This window comes from Sycon ciliatum, chromosome 1 (assembly GCF_964019385.1).
Source record: "Sycon ciliatum chromosome 1, ocSycCili1.1, whole genome shotgun sequence".
NCBI lineage: Eukaryota > Metazoa > Porifera > Calcarea > Leucosolenida > Sycettidae > Sycon > Sycon ciliatum.
The window spans coordinates 63,856,194-63,879,121 of record NC_088643.1 but is presented as its reverse complement, the minus strand read 5'-3'; the positions used below and the strand labels follow the sequence as shown (position 1 = coordinate 63,879,121).

Sequence of the window (22,928 nt, the reverse complement as noted above, 5' to 3'; positions counted from 1 at the left end):
TTTGGTACTAGGTATGCATCAGGTGCCTGGTAGACTGGTACACATAACATCAAGTGGGTCAGGTGACTATCTACTCAGTGTAATGATGGCCCTCAACATGCTCACCGAGCCTGTATTCTCCTGCAAGAAACCACTGGTCTACAGTGATCAACGACCATATCTCACCTGCTAGGTCTCTGACTCCAACAAGTGTGGGAGATGGTGAAGGCCCCATGAGAGCTTGTTGCCATAGCAGGTCTGTGTATGTCGATGGCGCTGGCCATTTCCCAAGCTACGCTCATGATTTGCCGCAACATGGCCAGCCCCATTCCACTTCAATGGAGCGATTCGTGCAATGGGATGCTGTAGGTGGCAAAACATCCAGCACGGCTATATATTGTAGGTCACAGAACTCCTCCAACAAGAGAAGTAATGTCTGCTTACACAGTGGAGTTTCATGGTGTGAGCTTCAACGTACTGCTGCTGTTCTTTGCCAGCTTCCTTGAGCCGCGTTTGTCCAGGATTTCTCCGCCCTCTTTTTTCGGTCATCTCCCATAATTATATTTTCTATTTATTTGGTATTTTAGAGAGGGTTTCCCATCTTACGTTTTGTTCCCTGAGATTGCTCCTGAAGAAAGCTAAATTGCTCAACACAGTACCAGAGCACTGGTAAAGAGTGTGAGCACATGCTGCGCTGTCAAGGGTTCTGTCAACATTTTCGGAAGTTCCTACATTCAAATCTCTTATTACTTTGTAAGTCTTCATGATGGAACCCACATGCAGGATCACATGCTTGTGTTTTGCAGCAGCTAGTAATATAGGGTTCATGAGTATGTGATGCGTACATGCTATCAACCGCTTAGTGCCGACTGCATGGAACTTGGAATAGTGACAGACCCTCCATGTGTTCACTAGCTGTTGTGTTGGGTCATCTCTTCATGCTGCTTGCTTGGGAACCTCAGTTCAGCATTGGTATGCAATACGGATGTACCATGTGTACTGCAGTTACTTGTCCATCGCCCAGCACATGCTGCATGTACATGTACGAGCACTGGTGTACTTCTTGTTCATGGCGTTACCAAGAGGGGTTATGTACTCTTGACGTTACTTGTTCTCTTGCCAAGGCCTATTTTGAGTACATAGGGTGTATGCTACTGTCCTCCGTTGATTCCATGTCGTGGATTGTAGGATTTCCGCGGAATCCAGCAGTGTCCGCCAACACTTCTGCAGAATGTTGCAGATACGGAGGTGCTTTTCCTGGAGATTTGTGATGTAGAGTAGAACCCGGGTTAGGGATCTACCTAACTCTGCGCGGACATAGCTGGACTCAGTTGTACAGGGATGGGCAAAAAGGTGCGCAGAACGATTTATTGTGAGTAGATGGACCCCATAAAAATAGTTTGGAGCGAAAAAAATTAAGGCTTCCTCGGAACCCCCTTGGGCCGGAAATTAAATCCCGGTATAAGGATCACCCGCACAATGTACGTGCCAAGGGCTCCCCCCCCCCCCCCCCACCCCCGATCCCTAATCCGGTGTGACCCTTAACCCGGGTAAGAAGTCAGTTGCACACTTGCTGATACCGGTATTGTACCGGACAAATTTTCCTACTTTTGAGAGGCATGTAATGTTAGATCAAGAGCACATACCCCCCCCCCTTCGGGGGGGGGGGGGGGGGGGGTTAGGTATTCTTGGTTAAATCTACAACAAACAAAACAAGATTCGACTGGCATATTTTTCCCCACAATCGGCAGTAAAGCTGCAGCAGCATCAGCAGCAATAAAATCCTAATCGGAAATTGCTAGTTGTTGTGTACAATAATAATAAATTCGCATTTTTGTGCATATAGCAATTGAATGTACAAGACACTCCGGATGTGAGCTACAAGAAATCAAAAATCCTAGGTAAAAATATGTATACAATGTGCTTCACTCAGTTGAATTATATAATTTGCCCAAAAACTGGAGCTGCATTTACATGCTTCCAACAGAACTAGACTGACATGAACACAACTTGCAAGGGGGCAAGCATGCCAAAAGATGGAGGGAGTGTCACATCAAAGTAAAGTGCAGTTTCAGCGACAACAATGAAATAAAAAGCGTCTCTGGCTCTCTGCAAAACACAAGGAAGAGGGAGTTTGGAATGCAGAGCAGCAGGTACTAAAAATAAATATGAAAATAGCAGATCCAGGAAGACTGATATGTACACGCGTAGAGACCATAGCAGAACTACGCATTAGATGTCAACACAGCAGGAAACATCAACACCTTGGACAGCATGAATGAGAGGTCAGGCAGTGAATCAATCATGCGCTCCATCTCAGGACTTAGCTCCTTGGTCTTCGGCAGCTGGCTCGTTACCGTAGACTGCGGGAGCTCCTCTTCAACCGGAGGTGGCACATCGGCACTGAATGTCAGATCCAAGCCCATCAGGTCACTCTGCAGCAGTGGATCAGAGATAACGGTAGCTGCAGACGCACCGGTGTTACCTGCGCTGGCCTCAAATGTCAAGTCAAGAAGAGCAGAAGCGCCCATCGGCACGTGCGGCTGAGGGTAGCCATCGTCATGGGTGGCACGACCCGAAGACGCCGTACTAGTTCCGAAAAGATCCAGCGGCGTCACGGGTCTCGTGTCCAACGAGAATGGATCATCGCCGCTGGGCGACACGGCGGTGCTATGCGAAAGAGCTGGGCTGCCGGACGGTTGCAGCAAACCGAGGCCTGCTGCAAAGGCTGGTACCTGGTGTTGGCCTGATTGTACGCCAATCAGAGATCCTTCCACCTGTAGCGTGTTCACAGTCATACAAGCAAGCCATCATGCAACCACACAGCAATGTAACTCAAAAACAACGCATGCAGACTGGAACAAGAAGAAATTGGTTCATACCAATGTGCTGTGAAAACAAGCCATGCAACTTGTGACCATCAGCAGTAGGTCAAGAATCAAAGTGACCAAGCTGCGACAGATTGCATTTAGATCACGCCTGCTGCCATGCCCTGTTCTTTAGTCATCATCTCCCATTTCTATGACCTCCAGCAACAGCCACACCTAGCCCGATGGATAAAGTAGAGTCAGAGACACGTACATGTACTGTAAACCGGGAAACATGTGCGCCGGTTTTAGTCCGCCATTTGCCAGCACACATTTGCTTCTGGAGACGTTTGCGATTGGAGTCAATGCTCTCAGTTTCTTTACTACAGTTGTACATTTCGCGCCGGCTTACTTTTCAATTTTACACCCATCGCGAACACCGCTAAGGATTCCAGATCGCAAAAGCTTCAGGGTTTACAGTAAACAGCTCCTGATCAGAGCACACAACACATGACAGACACTACTGGCTGCAAACAAGAATACCATGCACTACACTCACCTTCAGAGCACCGAGGAAGTCACAGCGAATCCGAGTTGCCATCTTGTCAAAGGATGCCAGCGGGCGCTCACCGACCCGACCAAGCTCTGCCCACGGGCCACCACTGGCCAGCGACGACTGAAGACCTGAGGGTTGAGCTTGGGACAGCGGGGACGATGATTGAGCTGGGAAGCTAGTCGTCAGTGCCTGGAGCATCAAACCAGAGCACAGCAAAACTTGAATTGGCCCAAAGAAGTAGAGCACACAACCGCTAAACGTCTGCTTTGAGACATCAGGCACTAGAATTGTGTCCATTTCATTCCTCGACAGGTGTATTGCACATGTAAGGGGCCACCCATAATCATCGATCTTCTATACGGAACGAAAACATTTCGTTTATGGGTGGGTGGGTCGAGGAGTTTCGTTTTGAAAAATATTGATAGCTGAAAGAGGCGGATCTAAACTTGTTTGTTCTGCGAAAACTAATCGATAAGGCCGGATGGGCCCAAAAGGGGTGGCAAGATGAAATCCAACCCCATTGATAAGGCAAAGGTGCATGATTCACTGCACAGGTCCGTGTGACGCCAGGCGCGTGCGCAAGGGGGGGGGGGGGTCCCGTTGCCCGGAAACCCCCAAATGTTGCAAACGAGCAACGATTTGGGGCATTGTTTGGTAGGGTGCGTGGTTGATCTGACAAGAATGCAAAACTTCAACAGATCGTAACTCAGTCAAATCTCGCTCAAATCCAACAATCCAAACATCCAGGTCGAATAGAAAATTCGCAGCTGTCGGTAGAAACAATTCGTGAAGCGCTGCGATCAATGGTTCTTGAGATAAATCATTCGTAAGTTGAGCTACGATCTCGGCAATTTCAAGAGCGCACAGTGCGACTTGAGTATCGAGAGAATTTGAGACTTTTTGTCACCCTGACTTGCTCAAATTTGCAAGGGCTTCAATTGTGATATTTTGAAGAGTGCACAGCGAAAAAAATCGAAACTCTGCGATCGATGAAAACGAAAATACTGTACAGTGAAACTTTTCTAAGGCGACCGCTCAAGGGACCTTCAAAATGTGGTCGCTGTGTACATGGTACAGGTAGTCTCCTTATCCAAGGTCATTTGACTGGAAGTGATAATACTTCGTGCTGGTGGTAGTGGTCCCCTTGGACACTCGACGTATTGGTGGTTGCCTTGACAGGTTTACTGTAGCTGGAGCAGGACGCGTTTGGGTAAATTTGGCAAGTTCGGGGCATTTTTCGCACTGTCGCTGCACTCTAGCGCTCGATATACAGTCAACTTCGCAATTCGACAATTCGCGAATAACGACAGAATTTCCATGCCCAGAGCAAAGTCCCATCCAACTGTAATACATATAATGAGACTTCGGGTATAACGACGACACTTCGCGAATAAGGACACTTTTCTGATGCCCCGCCGAGTGTCGTTATAAGCGAAGTTGACTGTACTTGTGAAGTACATATGTACCATGTTTACAGTGTCCTGGCTATCATGGTAGGCCTCATTCTCTTCCTCTCCTGGATACCTTTCCACTTCCAGGAAGCCCAAGATTATCAAGATTGAGCACGGAGTAGAACTGAAGTTATGATCCAAGGAACACGAAAAAAATGCAGAATTTTGAAAATTTCCTAGGGCTTTAATTTTAGAAGGGTTAAAACTCATTGTTTGTGATTCGGTTGGAACCCCCCCCCCCCCTATAATGTAGAGGTGACCCTGCGTACGCGCCTGGATGCGGTTTGATTTCACCTGCCACCAACAATGTAGCAGCAAACTTAAACTCTACCATCCAGTCAACCTTTCGAATAACGACCCTCGATCGCACATGAGAAAAGTGCTGTTCCTCGCGACTTGTCGTTATTGGCGAGGTTGAAAGAATGCAGTCAAACGGTCACTACGGCTGAAGATTGTGTCGTTAAGTTGTTGGTATACCCTGGGTCGTTATTCACGAGGTTGACTGTATAAGTAGACGTGTTTTTCAAAAACTCATTGCACAATCCATGCACCCATATGATACACAAACATAACAGTCAAAGGTGCTAAACACAATCATTGCACAGCTATGACAAGTGAAGTACAGACGGATATACACATTGAGCATCAGCAATCCTCTTTGGTTGCATCTCACAATGTTACAAAGTGTACATCGGCTATGTGTAATACGGGAATGCCCCCGCGGGCAACGCCAACACAGCCAGTGTCATGGGCAGTGCACACCAGTCCGGATTTCAGTTAGACATCTTAAGTTGTAAGCGTACCTCACGTGCCGAAGCAAAGGACTTGGCAGCAGTCGCTGGAACAGCGGCAGGTGCAGCGACCGGTGCAGGTGCCGGGGCTGCGGCCACAGCCGGTGCAGGGGCACTAGCAAAAGCACTGGCAGCGCCCGTAGACGGGGTCGAGAACGAGCCGAATCCACCAAACTCGTCGTCGTCATCATCAGCGGGTGCAGGCTTTGCTGACGATGCTGATGCACCCTTCAGGAGATTACAAGAGCAGATTGCATAACTGCCAGTGTCAAGCACATGCTGTAAAAAACAAGCACACAGTCTGTAGCATGCTACTGCTACTGCTACTACACTACAGACGAAATTCAGAGCCAGAAAAGCGGTAAAAATACAGAGCCGTCTTTCCCGAAGGTCCCAACTAAAGAACTGTTTATCGGCAATCGAAGGTGATGCCAACACAAATACCCTGTTCAATGCTAAGCACACCTACCTGGAAGCCAGTGCTTGCTGGCGCTGCAAAAGCACCGAATGCACCGCTGCCAGTTGAACTTGCTGCTGCCGTTGCAGGTGCAGCCGACTTGCCCGAATCGAACCCACCAAATCCTCCAAACTCATCGTCATCATCGTCTGCAGTGCCAGCATTGGGGCCACTACCCGACGATGCCTGCACAAGAAATATTGAGTGAAACCACAGGAAAAGGCATACTTACAGGTTGATTGTGTGAAGTGATTATCGAGTACCGCAAACCGGCCAATTTTAGCAACGGATACTTAGTATATCCAGCGATTACATTCAGATGGTCTTTCAGCAGTTTTGTATTTTCTACTTAGTGATTGAAGAAATTGCAAATTTGCCTATTAAAGTACACATGGAGCACTAGCAATTCACAATTTCAAAACTGTGCAAACTCGGTCTATCTGCTAAAATCTCAAAGTTTCTAAATAATCGGCGAGGAGACAACAATTTTGATATCGCAACAAGGAGGACTAGCTGAAGTGACATTGAGTTACTAAACGACGTCAAGCATTGGAAACTCCCAAGGTTTCCCTCTTGCTAAATTTCCAGGTTAACAGTATACTGCTAATTGCTGCAGCTCAATCACATTGTATGAACTGCAGACAAGGAGAATATCCAGGGCACGGTCTGCTATCGTATTATCAACCAAACTGCATTACATGACAGACAGTCAAACTACCGGCACACCGGGCAAACAGTCCACAGGTTGCGGAGAGCTTGATCATACTGTAGCGGACATGGAAATCCAGTCGATTGACCGGGGCCAGCGCCCTCAGTGCGTACAGAACGTGCAGTGCACAAAGTCATGTTGATCCGATGCGGCCAGCGCGCTGCAGCGCATAATGCATGTCCACGTTATCCACGGCTGCATGGCCAGCGCCCTGGGGCCGCTAGACGTGCGACCGGATTACCATGTCCACGACAGTACTTGCTTGGATGGTTTTCGTAGGTTGCCAGCACAGTAAATGTATGATGAGAAACCAGCTCATGAGTACAGTTCATAAACACTCCCAACAAGTGAATAAAGGCTCACCCAAGAGCAGCAGAAGTAGCAGTAACTACAGGCTAACAGCAACAAACATCACTCTTGCAGCACTTACCACAGGTGCAGCACCAAACGCACCAAATCCACCTGACGATCCACCTGCAGTCGATGTGCTGAAGCCACCAAACCCACCAAAGTCGTCTTTATCGTCAGCAGGCATGGCACTCGAGATGGAGGCACCGGTGGTCTGAGGCATGCAGAATTGGAAGCATAGGCACAAAACAATCATGGCCAGAACACAAGGTTGCCTGGTGACCGTGAACAACGTGAAGCTCTGAGCTGCGACCACGCTTCCCCTTTCTCTCCACCGACTGATCACAACACAGGCCAAAAATACCCGTGACCACTACAGTCGGACATCAACAATACACAGAAAAGGAAGAAAAAAGAACGCACACAAACCATGAGAAGCTACACGCTATCATACGGTTACACCTACCGATACGGCCGGTGTTGAGTTAACTGATTGATTCGTGAAAGCAGCAGATGATGTGTTGTCTGCTGTTTGGCTGGTCGAAAAGGACCCAAAGTCGCCAAACCCATCATCATCACCAGGAGCAGCAGCAGCAGCAGCGGCAGAGCTGCCATTACCCCCAGCAGAAAAGGAGCCAAAATCATCTTTGTCCTCGTTTCCATCCGCCGCGGGCTTGTCAGATTGGCTGGCAACTGGTGCAGCCGTGCCACCAAATGCTCCAAAGGAATCCGCCGATGCTGCCGCAGAGCTGCCAGAGGACACAGTACCAGCACCGTCCACACTCTCTATCACCTGTTAGCACAGCAGAAGAAGAAGACAGAGAAACTACAGTTCATGGATCCATACTTTTAAACAGTGATGTACAGCCGTGCTCAATGAAAACCCGGGTTCATAAATAAGTAATCCCTGCACCAGTGCACTACCCAGTGCTGGCAGATACACTGCTGGGGTTACATAGCGCTAGGCGCTAGCTGACTCACGACGCCCGGGATTCACTGCTGGGGCTACATAGCGCTCGGTGCTAGCTGACTCATGACGCCCGGGATTCACTGCTGGGGGTTACATAGCGCTCGGTGCTAGCTGACTCACTACCCAGTGCTGCCAGATTCACTGCTGGGGTTACATAGCGCTAGGTGCTAACTGACTCACTACCCAGTGCTGGCAGATTCACTGCTGGGGTTACATAGCGCTAGGTGCTAGCTGACTCACGGCGTCCGGGATTCACTGCTGGGGTTACATAGCGCTCGGCGCTAGCTGACTCACGGTGCCCGGGATTCACTGCTGGGGTTACATAGCGCTAGGTGCTAGCTGACTCACGGCGCCCGGATTTCATTGAGCTGTCCACTCTTTCAAGTGCTAGTGCGCGTACAAGCAAATTAATGTGGTATAGATTGCACTGCAACAAACGCGCCCTGACAAGGTTGTTTGCCACAACAATCATACTCTCCAGCAAGGCTTTTTTCATGCTTCAAACCTCGCTCTGGTGAAAGGGCAAAAACCTTACCGCAGTGGTGCCGGCATTAGGCACTGCTGAACCAAAACCGCCAAAATCGGCATCAGCGGTGGAGTTGCCATTGGACGTAGCTGATGCAGACCCGAACGCTCCAAAGCCACCAAAATCGGCATCAGATGATACGATAGAAGTTTCACCCTGTCCAAAGCACAACCGACAGGAAAAGCAGAAAGCAGAAGCGACAAATTCAAACTTATGGTTTGTAACTCGCTAGAATAATTTGTGCGAACACAGGAAACAGATCAGGGCAATAAACACGCAAATAGGTGCACCAACAACAGCCTCTGATGAGAAAGCTACAAAAACAGTAAAGAAATACAAGTATTAAGACCAGCCATGGTACTTGTTGGTGTGCTCATTGTCATACCAAAATGCCACAGGTAAAAGCAGGGCTTATTCCTGTGGTAGTCAAAGTCAGGGCAAGGCTTCTATTCAAACCAGGCTTGTGTGCTAACAGTGCCTTGTGAAAATCAGGCTTTTATCTAAAAGAGGCTTATATATGAGACGGGATAGTACTCATTGCTGAAATTTGTTAGACCTACTACAATGTAGTAACCTAATGCTCTACATCAAGGGTACAGTGAGTTGGAACACAGTACAACTTAAAACACCTAGAGTGTCAGCGAATACATTCATGTCCGAAAGAAGCGCCAATACACCAACACACCTTAGGCTTCAAGCTGGGCGACTCCATTGAAAAGCTGCCCATGCCAGCACCCGTGTTAGACGGTGCGCTCGCCATAGAGGAGCCAAAGTCTCCAAAGCCACCGTCATCAGCCTTGAGCGAGTCGCGAGCAGAGCCTGATGACACGGCACCGGACATTGTTGAGCCAAAGTCCCCAAAGCCACCGCCCTCAGGCTTGAGCGAGTCGCGAGCAGAGCCTGATGATACTGCACCGGACATTGCTGAGCCAAAGTCCCCAAAGCCACCATTATCACCTTTGATTGAAGTGAGGCCCGAGTCTAATGCAGCCGCAGAGCCAAAGTCCCCGAAGCCACCCTCACCAGCTTTGAATGAATTGTGACCAGAGTTAGATGCACCAGACATTGCAGAGCCGAAGCCCCCAAAGCTACCATCATCACCTTTCATCGAGTCACGAGCTGAGGTTGACGGCGAGGCACCAGACATGGCAGAGCCGAAATCACCAAAGCTACCGTCGTCAGCTTTGCTCATTATGCTAGCACCCTGCACCACACAGACACACACACACGAAAATCTGTAGTGTCATAATCAAAGTACTTTCGTCAGCTAAGCACCATTGCAGCTGACTACTCGATAGATCATAATCTCTTGGATTAGCCACGGCCATCACGGCCAAAAGGATTGCTAAAAAAACACCCAAGGCATTTTCAGTCCTTCGAGATATAACCTGATGAATGATTGATGTATTCAGACCGGGTTTAGGGTACACTTACCTTAGCCGAGAGAGCTGGGGATGCTGATTGTGAATTGGCGGATCCCAAGCCGGACATGACGGGGCTGTTGCCAGCACCAGCAGCTGACACTGAGCTGAAATCGCCAAAGCCAGCATCCAAGCCACCAACAGCTGCTCCAGAGCTTTTCACCTGTTGCCCAACACACGGAGTTAAAGTGCAGAATGAGATGTAGGATTATGGCACACACAGCCATAGAACATGGGTAGCTGCCCAATCTAGACGACTGGTGCGCATGCAACTCGGTTTCATGACTGTATTTTCTCAGTTTTGTTAACGCATTGGAAGAAGGATTTCGATTCGGACAAGGAGGTAGCAAGTACAAGCAAGTTAGAAAGTGAGAACAACCCCCTAGTATTCTTGTTTTTGCGATTTTAGAAAACAGCCATCATAACCAAAATTCTGATAATTTTGATTGATTCTTGGTTAGAATACATAAGTGAACAAATAAAACTCTTTTCACTGACGTGCAATGTTCATGTTTGTGCACATGTGTACATGTACTGGAGAAAAAATCAAACCTGAACGGCCGAATCCCAATGGCCGTTACTAATAGGCTCTCCAACCATTCATTTAGGGAATAGCACCCCATCATGCCCAAGTTGTAACTGCGTAAGCCCGGACCTGGACAACTACTGACCTCTGTTCGCGGAGAGCCAGACTGAAGTCCACTGGATTCGAAAAGGGGGTTCGCAGGAGAAGCACTGCCGCCGGACATTGCCGAGCCGAACGCATCAAAGCCCATGCTACCTGAAGTGTCACCAGTTGCACTTCCGGCAGGCTGTGAGGAAAGATATAATTATATAAAACACCCAGACCAGGCTTGGACTAAAAAGAGAAATTCTTGACATGCTTTTATGGTAATGGTGTGGGGAGATAGGTCAACAGCAGTACACTGTCAATTCAATACAAACACACAAGTAAAGCACATGAATAGCGACGGGAAGACGCTATCTTTTCTTTAAGACCACGCGCACAGCGACATCGAAAGAACTTCAATCAACGATTCCATGAAAGTGATAGAGACCAAACATGACAATGGCGGTGTGTCCCCAGAATTTTCTTTCAATTTCTCACACAGTCGTTATGGAGTTCTCGCACTAGCCTCACTGCAAAACTTGGATAGAAGCAATCAACAATCAACATTGGCATGATAAGCACCTTATTTTCACTGACAGATGATAGTCCAGAGAACCCGCCAAAATCCATGGAGGCCCCTGCATCATGTGCTGGGCCCGACACAGAGGACGAAAAATCACCAAAGTCGCCAAAGTCAGCGCCTGATTTTGTGGCGTCAGCGGCAGATGCCTGGACACAGACACAGACACACGCGCATATACACACAAACACACACGGAATAATTTACTCCAAGGCCGATTACCACCTCGCACGATCAGCAATCGTACATCAAGACATTCCTGGTTTGATATCTCTGACACCAACTCTCACCATGATCCACACACTGTGCACTGGAACATGCCCATATGTTCATGCTTAGTATAACATGCCACGTACTGCTCTTTTCTCTCCCAAACTCAACACTTGCAAGCCAGATGTGGATAAGAGTCATACTGTAGCTCAGTTGGTTAGAGCATTGCTCGCGAATAGCAAGGTCCCTGGTTCGAGTCCCGGTGGTGTGACTGATGATTTTTTCTTTCTTTCATATCTGGCTTGCAAGTGTTGAGTTTGGGAGAGAAAAGAGCAGTACGTGGCATGTGGCCTCTAATTTCCTAAAAAAATTCTCCATGAAGTCCAAATTTGAAATTAGTATAACATACAAAGAATAATACACAATGGACACACACAGCTAAAGGTGAGGCAAGTGAAATCTGGACCAATATACACTAGCAGCACCAAAGACTACTCAGCCTCACACACCACACACACACACACACAAGCGCGCGCGAGCTCGCACACTGATTGCCATACCTGCTCAGAACCACGCAGACCCGATGCTACACCATCACTCAGTGACTGAGACGTCGCAGCTGATGATGTAGTTGTTTCCATCAGACCACCTACACCTCCAAAACCGCCCAGCATTGTATTCGCAGATGAATCCTGCAATCAATCAAGACGAACAGACAGTGCACAAAATCGAAATAATGATAATTATAACAAAATTGCAAACCAGTAGCAACGGCTAGAATGTTCACGTTCTAACTGGAGCCGCTCAGCAACGTGTAATACACTACATGTACAGTGCTGGCAACTGAAATCCAAGGGGGTCGGATTTCAGTTGCCAGCACTGTAGTTGGGCAGAAACATCTAGTGAGTTGAGCCACGAAAGAAATGACGAAAAGCCGTATCATTTTGAAAGTGATTCAAGCAGTCTGACTGATAATAATATGTATTGTCAAGAGTACATAGCCCCCAAGAGTGTGCAACTCCAGCTATGGGGTCTGCGACGGCAGAACTTCACATCAAGTGATGAACCCGTACACATTATTCGCACTCTGTGCATGATAGATACAGGGTTGTGCGGAACCCAGCTTTGAGTTCAACTCTCTGGTGGTCACTTTGCACTGTTTGCCAGCGAAACCTTGCACACTCTTGGGGGTTATGTACTCTTGGTATTGTATACAATAACAATTTTAAACACAAACAAAACACAAGGGCCTGGCCGTTCCGAGACAGAACTTTCCAAACTGGCAGGACATCTGCTGGCACTACTCACACTTGCACACTGCTCCACAAGCAAACTGTTCGCGACGTCGCATACCACATTATCATAGGCACATGGACACCGTCGTAAGTTACAGCCATACCTTTCGAGACGATCCCATCGAGTTTGCTGCATTGTCCAAGTTCCCGCTGCCGCCACCGATTCCCGAAAACAAACCAGAATCTGCAGCCGGTGCCGGGTCACTGCCGAAGTCACCGAAGTCCATACCAGAACTAGCTTGGGTAGATGCCTTAAGAGGAGAAATTAGTGACCACAAAAACAAGAACAAGAATGAGCAAAAGAGCAACAACAGCAACAAGAATGAGCACTGAAGGATGAAGGGTGATAACACCAAGCAATTGTCGGACCAAAACTGGAGAGAGAGACCAAATATAGTAAAACCTGTCCAGACGACCACGCTCAAAAGGCTGTCCCAGGAGACCACTACAAACAGGACCAATGGGTATCAGTTCGACTGATGTGAACCTAGATAACGGGATCACCTGTACAAAGCGACCACCGTGTGAAGGTCTCTTTTTCACTGTATACAGGGAGTAGCATCACACCTGCAATCACCCAAAAACTTCCAAAGTATCCATCTGATTTTGGTCACAGGTTACAGCCCTCAGGATTCTGAAAACGTCCACGCATAGGAAAACAAGCACGAGGCGTGTGCATGAACTCATGTCATTATCTTCTTTAACCCGGTTCAGCCAAAATCTGTCAGACCTAACTCGAGTGGAAACAAGGAGTGTGAGCGCATCAAATCCGGGCTTGGGAACTAAACGTAACATCTGGGGAGGAAATTCACATGTTGGGACAAATAATTCGGTCTGCAAAATTGTCACAATTTGAATGTACATGTACTTTGTTCAGGCCGGGCAGCTGGCACCGCACACGTATGCAGTTTATTTCCTATACGGACAGTGTACTATTGCATTGCAAAGAATCAGCAATGCCAAGAAGTCGAGATGACCAGACAAGCAAGGCAAGACTGGCTACAGAACAATACCAGGAGCTACGTACATTGCTAGTGACTTGTCCAAGAGCTCCTGCATTGCCAAGACCACTTGACGCAGGTGCCATTGAGAATCCACTCAAGTCACCAAAGGAAGATGAATCGTTTCCTCCTGCGGAGAGACCATTATTCGTGGTTGGTCGCTCGTTGCCTCCAAAACTACCAAAGTCATTCGCTAGCGAATTCGTTGCCGCACCCTCTGTTTTCACAGCACTGCTACTACCAGCACCGCCAAAGCCTCCGAAATCACCAAAGTCGGCAAACGCAGACGCTGATTGACTGGTCACAGCTGGCGGTACTGCGGTCTCTCCAGCGAAACTGCCAAAAGCGGCGAACGACGGTGTATCACCACTCGCCGAGGCACTGGCGTCAGCCGTGGCAAAGGAACCAAAATCATCATCCATCACAGATTGCACACACACTAATCACCAGGGGCTACGAATGACTAGACATCTACAGCACAATAACATAAGCAGAAAGAAACCCAGGAGAAGAATGGGTCAATCAAACATGTATAAGCATTTCAACGAGAGAATACTATGAATGCATGCAGTCGAATGAACTGATTGAAGACATAGAAGCAAGTCGGCTCATTGCCCAGATTTATAGAACCACACAATAAAATCGGTGTTTTCCAATGCAATAGCTGTGCTTTTCTCTCCAAAAGAATGAAAACCCCTTGACAGGGAATGTCTCAATTTTCGATGATAGTGCTGCGTCATGACTGGGGGAATTCACCAACCTACTGCAGATAAAGTTCTGTAGAGACTCGTTAGTACAGCTAACTTTACTCCAGTAGATCAAGGGATACCCCTACAGTGACTCTGTATTATGTGCTGCCACCTTGATATGTTTTGGATACGCTGGAAATTGCTCTCACTTTCAGTGCAAAGTTGAACTCTACATTTTCAATCAGCTGTATAATTATTATTAAATTTTGTATTTTTGCAGCTGAAAAGAGACGGAAGCCAAGGCCAAGGGGCTCACTCTCCCTCTCTACGGAAGTCACCTCTTCTTTCCAGCAAGAATTGGTGAGCTCGATTAGCAACGAAGAGTAAAGAAAAGTACAAGTCAAGATATGGCACAGAATTTCCCTAGACTTACCTCATTAGACGTAAATTGATTTTCTTCCTTCGCCAGAATGGATGCAATACTGACAATAGTCCAGCCCAACGGATGTCACCCCATGCACGAAATCAATGCTCCACAACTAATCCAAACCTGATGATTTTCTACTAGTACTACTTCGGAACTTACAAAATAAAACAATCTCCCAAGATGAAACCAGACTCTTTCACTTTTCAAGCGAGAAGCAAGAGCTCAGCTTATTATTATCAGTTCAACATCGATGCCATCAAGCACACCTCGTTGCTCGACTGCTCGCTTTGTAGCTGACGTCGCGTCGGTGTAGATCTACCTGGTGTACAGCAATTATTAGCAAGCAGGAATCGCGGGATCAGGTCTACGCCTACGGTACGGCGCCTACGGTAAGGTGTTGGACCAGTGTTGTGTTTTCGTCCAGCTCATATGCATGGATTTGCATGGGTTTGCTACGTATTTTCAGTACAAATCGTGATTTGGCGCCCGCCTCACTGAACAGATCACTAAAATACTTTCAACAAAACCATCGGGAATAGAATTTCAAAGGGATGTCCCCTTTTTCAAAGGTTCCCTTCGAAGTACTGCCTACGTCTTTCGTGTTTTTTTTATATCAAGTCTCCCAACAAAGCATACCAAACCAGTTTCCAACTGATCTCATTTCAGGGCCATTTGATTTGGTTCTGTGAAAGACGACCTTTGCTTCAGCCCAGCAGGCTTTTCTATTTCATGATATTTCTGCATAGCACTCTTCTTTAATAGTCTTAGCAAAAATGACGACGGAATCCAGTTCTGTAGACGATACGTTACTTGAATTCCTTCACATGGAGGCAGTAAAGCTGCTGGAAGAAGGATCGACTGGTGAAGGCATGGTGAGTTACTGTGAGAGATCTCATTGCGAAATGTTAGACATGCGAGAGCATTTGTTACCTCTCTCTACTTGGTTGGTAGAACACGGCCACGACGAAGTTAGACACGATGGGATTTCGTGTTGGAATAGCTCTGGTTGAAAGGTATGTGACAGTGTTTCTACAGATAGGGTACACTTCTCCCAAATCCCCGAAAATCTAGGCCACAATAAAGGTAAATGAGTGCGCGTGTGTGTGTGTGTGTGTGTGTGTGTGTGTGTGTGTGCCTCAAAGAGGTGGTGTAGAGAGCCGCATCATCAGCAAACTGGGACTCCGTGATGTCAGTGGAGGCCAGCCGAGACTTGGCGGTTCGATCCCCAACAAGCTTCCTGCCGACACGGTAACGGACCCGTACACCCGGAACAGAAGACTGGCGATGCCACGAAGAGACCACTGCAGAGAAATATAGATTGAAGAGCGTAGGCGCCAGTGTGCAGCCCTGACGCAAGCCATTCCGGACGTTGATGTTGTCCGTGACGACGTTAGGGAGCCGAACATGCGCCTCCATGCCTTCATGGAGCGACTGGACAAGGCCAAGCAGCTTCGGAGGAATCCCCAGATTGCGGAGCACAAGCCACAAAGCAGACCGCGGAATGGAATCATAGGCCTTGCGCAGATCGACGAAAAGCACATTATAGCTCAGAATCGTGCTCCACTGCCTTTTCCATCAGTTGTCTTGCGGTGAATACCATGTCACTGCAGCCACGGTCCCTGCGGAATCCGGCAGAACATCCTCCGCCACCGCCTGCAGGCGACCCTGAAGAACACGAGCAAAGACCTTGCCGACCACATCCAGGAGGCTGATGCCACGCCACTGCTCGCAGGACCGTAAGTCACCTTTCTTGGGGATAGGGACGATCTCTGCGTTTCACCAGTCAGACACGTTTTTTTCATCGCTCATGCGTCTGTTCCATCTTGGGAGTCCCAAGGAGCGATCAGCACTCCCGTTATCTTACTACTGCTGATCTAGCCCAGAGAGCACGTCTTCCTGAAGACATTGGCACTCTCCTGCGTGAGTACCGTCTGCGTTGGCTGGGTCATGTTGCCCGTATGGACGCGGCCCGGATTCCTCAACAAGTGTTGTTTGGGGAGCTCGAGGCAACCAGACCACGGCATGGGCCAAAGAAGCGTTGGCGAGACACGATTGTCGGTGATCTGCGCTCACTGGACATTCCGGAGTCCGAGTGGTATCGGCTCGCACAAGATCGCCCGGAATGGCGCAGGCGGGTCCATCAACATCGTCTTCCCCCTGGCACCGAAGGACTTTCACTGCGCATGCGGCAGAGCGTTTAGGAGAAGTGGCGATTTGAGGCATCACATCAAGTACTGCCCAACTCAGTAGCCTATCATCTCCACTGGAGATGGGGCGTCAAAGGTCAAAGGTCAAAGGTGTGTGTGTGTGTGTGTGTGTGTGTGTGTGTGTGTGTGTGTGTGTGTGTGTGCGTGCTTGTGTGCGCGTGGGTGTGGGTGGGTGTGGGTGGTGTGGGCGCACGTGCGGGTAGTGGTGGTGGGGGGGGGTCCAACCGAATCACAAACAATGAGTTTTTTAAACCCTTTTAAGAGCCCTAGGAAATATTCATTTTTTCGTGTTCCTTGGATCATAACTTCAGTTCTACTCACTCAATCTTGATAATCTTGGGCTTCCTGGAGGTGGAAAGGTATCCGGGAGAGGAAGAGAATGAGGTCGACCATGATAGCCAGGATACTGTATTATGTACTTCCTCCGTTAACGAAAACTTCGTGATGGATTTTGATGGATATCAAAACGCTTAAAACAGGTCAAGAACAGTTTGTATGGACTGCAAGTCACCGGACGAAGGTAGTTCAGCCTATGTATAGCGTCTTTACAAGAGAAACTGTTGGCGGAATGAGCAGAGAATTCAGTTTGCATCGCTTTCGCTCGACTCATTTTTGACCCTTCGTCGCTGTCGTCATCTGCTGCATGCGAGTCGTCATCTCTCCCAAGTCGTTGTTCAGCTCGTTTCAGCCTTGCCTCAGCTTCTTTGATCACACTCCGCTGAACTTGATGTCGCCGTTGTTCAAGTAAGTTGGCTTTCAAGCTGCATGATTCGCCACAGTGGTGAATACTCGTTTCCACCAGGGAGTCGAAAAAAATATTTTACGACTCCCTGGTTGCATCTTCGCTCTCCAGAACTCCGCGAACCGAGGAGTAAAGGCACAGCCAAACTGATTCCATTTGCTCTGATGGATACTCTGGCCAGCACTGAATGGCAGCGGCTAGCAAGTCCAGTCGACTTTCTTTAGCCACGCTACTCGCGTCAGACTGCAGACTTCTGAAAGAATGCATAGTCATCAGCATTCGAACCTGGGCTTTGCGCAGGTTGAACAAGAACTTGAATTCAGAATTACTGTAGAACGGGTAATTTTAGCGACTATTAATTTTAGCGTTTTCCCATTGTCAACCGGTTGGCGACGTTTTATTTTAGCAATTTGCAACGATTTTACTCACGGATCACCAGTGCACTACTAATGTCTCAACGGATTAGCGACTTGAAACTTTAGCGAAAATGAGTCGATCGCTAAATTCGCTAGGGTTTTACGTCGCTAAAACTACCCGTTCTACAGTATTTCATTACGCCGTGCGATCGGAGCAGCTCCTTGTTCACTCGCTCATTGGATGGGCTCGCTGCTCCGTTCCACCGCTCTCTATCACTCTCAAACCCAGTGCTAGAGTAGTAGAGCGCATTATCCCCTCGGAGAAGTGGTATATCAGTTTCGCTGGCCAAGACTGGTATCGCCTATGTTGCAGTGCAACCATCGATTCTGCTCGGCTTGTTGTGAAAGGTCGCTTTCCTTGCATCGTACCTCTTTCATGGCATGCCAGGGAAGGCCGAGAAAGTGATCGCGACTCATTTCACGGCAGTTTGTGCGCAAACCAGTCCCTCAAAAATCCATCACGAAGTTTTTGTTAACGGAGGAAGTATATCCAGCGCTAGAGTGCAGCAACGGTGCGAAAAATGCCCGAACGGCCCAAACGCATCCTGCTCCAGCGATTTCGTTTTTCTCGATCGCAGAGTTTCGATTGTTTGCTGTGTACTTCTAAGTACTCTTGAGAATATCACAAGTGAAGCCATTGCAAATTTGAGCAAGTCAACGTGACGAAAAGTCGCACTGCGTGCTTTTGAAATTGCCGAGATCGCGGCTCAACTTACGAACGATATATCTCACGAACCATTGCTTGCAGCGCTTCGCAAATTGTTTCTACCGACAGCTGAGAGTTTTCTATTCGACCTGGATATTTGGATCGTTGGATTTGAGTGAGATTTGACTGAGTTACGATCTGTTGAATATTGCATTCTTGTCAGAACGATCGCGTGCCCTACCAAAAAATGCCCAAAACGTTGCTCATTTGGAACATGGGGGGGGGGGGGGGGGGGGGGAGGTTCCGGGCAACGGGAAAGCCCCTGCGTACGCGCCTGGGGGGGGTATGCCCAATGGGTCACATGGCGATAAAAGCACCACTGCAAATTACCCAAAAACTTAACACACCCTAATTTCATGGGCCATTTTGCGTGTCCCGTGACCTCACTCAATAAAAAAAAACACTCAGCACAACATGTGTAGTAGATGCTGGTTCCCACTTGCTCAATGTTTAGAGCTGGTTTGGGATATTCACATGTTATACGCTCAAGTGGACTGGAACCCTTGCCCCTAAACCTGAGTTTTTGTACTCTTGACACTATGAGTAGTACGTACAGTGTCATAGCGTTGTCATGACAGCCCGCCTGTTGCCTTGCACAGACGTCACATGCGTGATTCGAGCAGGTTACTCTACTGGTTTAGCCTTGAATTTGCAAACACGCGAGTATCATGGACACTCCCGAGCCTCTGCACGACTGCATCCATGAAGCAATAGCTGTAGTCGCATGCTGCCTGGACATCTTTAAAGGAACACTGACCTTTCCTGTTGATATAATTAGATGGGCACTGATAGGATGGAAATAACAACACGACGTGGTGATGTAGCATACTCCGAATATATGGAGGGGGAGGCAGCACTCCCTTGATAAATCAGGTAGCACTACATGAGTTCAGCCACCTGTTGCTGATATTGTGCTTGTCATCTTGTCATCAACACACTGTTTGCTTGGGCTGCACACAAACTGCATATTAACGTGATCACAGCAACGACTGCCTTCTTCTTTTCAGATTCCTCTGGGGGGCACATCTTCATATACCTCATCTCGTGACAGGAGAGGGATTAAGAAGCCTTGTACTTCGTAGACCAAACAAACATGGAATGCACACGTGTTGGTCCTGAAAGAGGAACGCCGGGAAAATTAGGAAGAAAATGTCGAGATCGTTTCATACCAGGGATGTTTACTTTTTGCTGTTGTTTGTGGCTACAGATGCTCTGCTGATACAATGCGCTTCAAGGACGAGCTTGACATGATGCGTTTCTTGTGCAAGGATTTCTGGCTGGCAACGTTTATGAAACAGATCGATAACTTGAGGACGAATCACCAGGTAGGAAAGAATCCTCTGGTCAAAGCCTGTTGGCTTAATTTCATATTCTGTCACCTTTTTTTGACATTTCGGACCATGCAGAAAGGAACTTGGTGTTGTACTTATTGTGCCGGTGGTGGACTTCGAAGTGGTTAGAATATTGAGCCTTGTGTACTTGTGTTACCTTCTTTTTGTACGGCGTTGTCCTGTGAAGGGTGTGTATGTCCTGCAAGACTCTCAGTTCCGGTTCCTGACGAATGTGGCAGAAGGCACTCAGTATTTGCAGACGGCACAATCGGTGAGTTTTGATTTCTTCCACTCGTGACCAGTAGAGCAGTTGGACCAGCCCTGGCTGCGTGCACTGCTATTGGCTGCTTGTGGAGTACTGCTGTCATTGTTGTCTTTGAATAGATGTGTGCATGTCTGTAATATTCCCGTAAAAATCGTGCCCTTTAATAGGGGCCATCTATAATTATCAATATTTTACACAAAACGAAAAAGTTTCGTTTATGGGTGGGTGGGTCGAGGAGAGTTTCGTTATGAAAACTATTGATAGCTGAAACATCAATCCATTCTAGCTGACAAGTCAATATATATTTTTTCGCTCAGGAGGGGTGGATGGGTGGGGGAGGGTCGTAACTAAACTTTTCCGTTTTGTGAAAATTATCGATAATGCCGGATAGCCCCTTACTGTATTTCCCCGGATATAAGTCGCACCTTTTTACACAAAAAATCAAGGGTAGCAAATGGACTTACAATCGAGCATGACTTACTACTGAAGTCCACACATCAAAACGATATTGCTCAAACGTGAAAATGGGGGGTGCAACTTATAATCGGGTGCGACTTATATTCGGGGAAGTGTACGGTACTTTTTTTCAGTGCTTATCACCAATCGTGCATAAACAAGAGAATGCAACTATGATTATGAGCCAGTGCGCGGTGCAATACCTTCGTTTAATGCGTGACTTGCCCTCACTAAACTCTCGACTCATGCACTCAAGCCGTGATCTCTCGTACAAGCATCCCCATTTTTAGCTCGATTCAATTGAATCACGGGGGAGCCGTCCCTATGTTGTGAATGCTTTTAAAAAGTTCAGCTCCATCCCAAACTTCATTTCAAGCCGCAGGGAAAGGGTGGTTTTGATCTTCCGTGTTTCGGAGGTTAGTTCCATCAAGAGTACATACCCCCCCCCCCCCCCCAAGAATGTGCAGCTCCACTATGGGTCCTGTCCCGCACTGTCCATATATTATCAAACGTATCCTGAACCTGTGGTGGACAAAGCCCCATTTGATCCTGTACCAACCAGTTGAAGGAAACATGTGTGGTGCGTTGACACCCTGTACAAATGTCGTAAATCACTGGTGCGAGGAGCATTGCATCATAAAAAAAGGACGTCAACTTGAAATTCTGCCGGGACAGGGTATGCAGGAGTTGCACACTCTTGATGGTTATGTCCTCTTGGTTGCATGATGTAGTGAAGGTAGGGCGCTGTGCAGCTGGCTCACATAACCAAGTTTGCGTCTGCAACTGAGATCACAGTTGCATACACACTCTTGGTTATGGACTCTTGATACCATGCATATCCCTGGGCGAAACTAACTCTGCTTTGAAACTCTGATACTTTTGAGAAGTCCCCGGGTCAATTTGCTTTCATCTCTTTTTTCGGGGGGTGTTTTGTTGCAGCTTCTGGCCTTCTCATGTGGTGTAGTACGTGGAGCACTTTTCAATTTGGGCCTCACCTGCTCAGTAACGGTCGAAGTGACAAACCTTCCCGTGTGCAAGTTTCACGTTACCGTCATCTAACTGCCTGCTGCCCTCCGGCTCCTGACTCGCACGCGTGTGCATGCTTGTAGTGCACATGGTGTCTGTGTACATAACCTTTGCTTGTTGTTCCAGCTGTACTGATCCTGTGTCAGTCAGTGAACTGTCCTCACCTCCTGCTGCTCTACGCTGTCTATGGTCCATCTGTACATACTATAGAGTTTTAGCTGCTAACTAGGGAGGACCCATACATTTGCTGTAAAAAAACTGCTTTCTATAATTTCAGGCTTCTGACGCCAATGTCTGAGATGGGAATTATTTTACCTGTTGTTGACCAATGTTTTCAATATTTTTTGTTGTCTATTTATAAGATCATGTACATAGGGTTGTCAGTTATCACTGTTATATGTGTAGGCCTGGGATGTTCCGGCATGGATTATTCAACCGTTGCACAACCATTGGCTGATTCAGTGTCTGTACGTCGCCATTTCCTGTGCGACTGTGAATGTATCATGCATGCAGTTTGTCTTTGCTGAGAATTTTGAATTTCAAAATTTGTTTCTGACATTCAAAGTGGCTCGGCCCAGTGCTGTTTGTCTTTCTTACTGGTTTCAACACGAGGCCGACTGGTTCATGACATGCCAGGGGAAAAATAGTTCGCGGCTCGCGTCCGACTCGGCTAGGGGCCGAGTTTTCCCCATCCGTAAGAACGCCACCCTTCAAGGATCAAGGGCCAAGGCCATGGGAAGCCAGGGAATAATTCCTCCAAATTGTTATGACAAAAACAGCAGTTCACTGCTGTGCAGGGATGGTACCTGCATGACAGTCATACTGATACAGAATCGAGATAACCGGAGCTACTTTCAGTGGACCCGGGCCGGGCTATGCTCATGGTGGCTTTGTACTACACTACTCGTAGATCTACTCCTTGCTTTTCAGTATGGCACGAATATGACCCGGC

At 47.8% G+C, this 22,928-nt stretch overlaps 2 protein-coding genes across 2 annotated transcripts; one reads left to right on the top strand and one right to left on the bottom strand.

Annotated features, from left to right (window-relative positions):
- Positions 1 to 1,697: 1,697 nt before the first annotated feature.
- On the bottom strand, positions 1,698 to 15,102 carry LOC135804826 (mucin-19-like). Its single transcript, XM_065318785.1, has 15 exons — positions 14,834 to 15,102; positions 13,738 to 14,182; positions 12,815 to 12,961; positions 11,976 to 12,107; positions 11,208 to 11,354; positions 10,687 to 10,827; positions 10,029 to 10,178; positions 9,280 to 9,798; positions 8,604 to 8,750; positions 7,565 to 7,891; positions 7,181 to 7,312; positions 6,054 to 6,227; positions 5,597 to 5,812; positions 3,346 to 3,531; positions 1,698 to 2,756 (listed from the first exon to the last, which is right to left on the bottom strand). Exons 2-15 carry the CDS (start codon positions 14,131 to 14,133, stop codon positions 2,205 to 2,207), a joined length of 3,366 nt encoding a protein of 1,121 aa, XP_065174857.1. The 5' UTR covers positions 14,134 to 14,182; positions 14,834 to 15,102; the 3' UTR covers positions 1,698 to 2,204.
- Positions 15,103 to 15,430: 328 nt separating this feature from the next.
- Positions 15,431 to 22,572, top strand: LOC135804825 (trafficking protein particle complex subunit 6b-like). The gene is made up of 5 exons (XM_065318783.1): positions 15,431 to 15,699; positions 15,779 to 15,840; positions 20,106 to 20,223; positions 20,417 to 20,500; positions 21,890 to 22,572. Exons 1-5 carry the CDS (start codon positions 15,601 to 15,603, stop codon positions 22,007 to 22,009), a joined length of 483 nt encoding a protein of 160 aa, XP_065174855.1. The 5' UTR covers positions 15,431 to 15,600; the 3' UTR covers positions 22,010 to 22,572.
- The last annotated feature ends 356 nt before the right edge of the window (positions 22,573 to 22,928 follow it).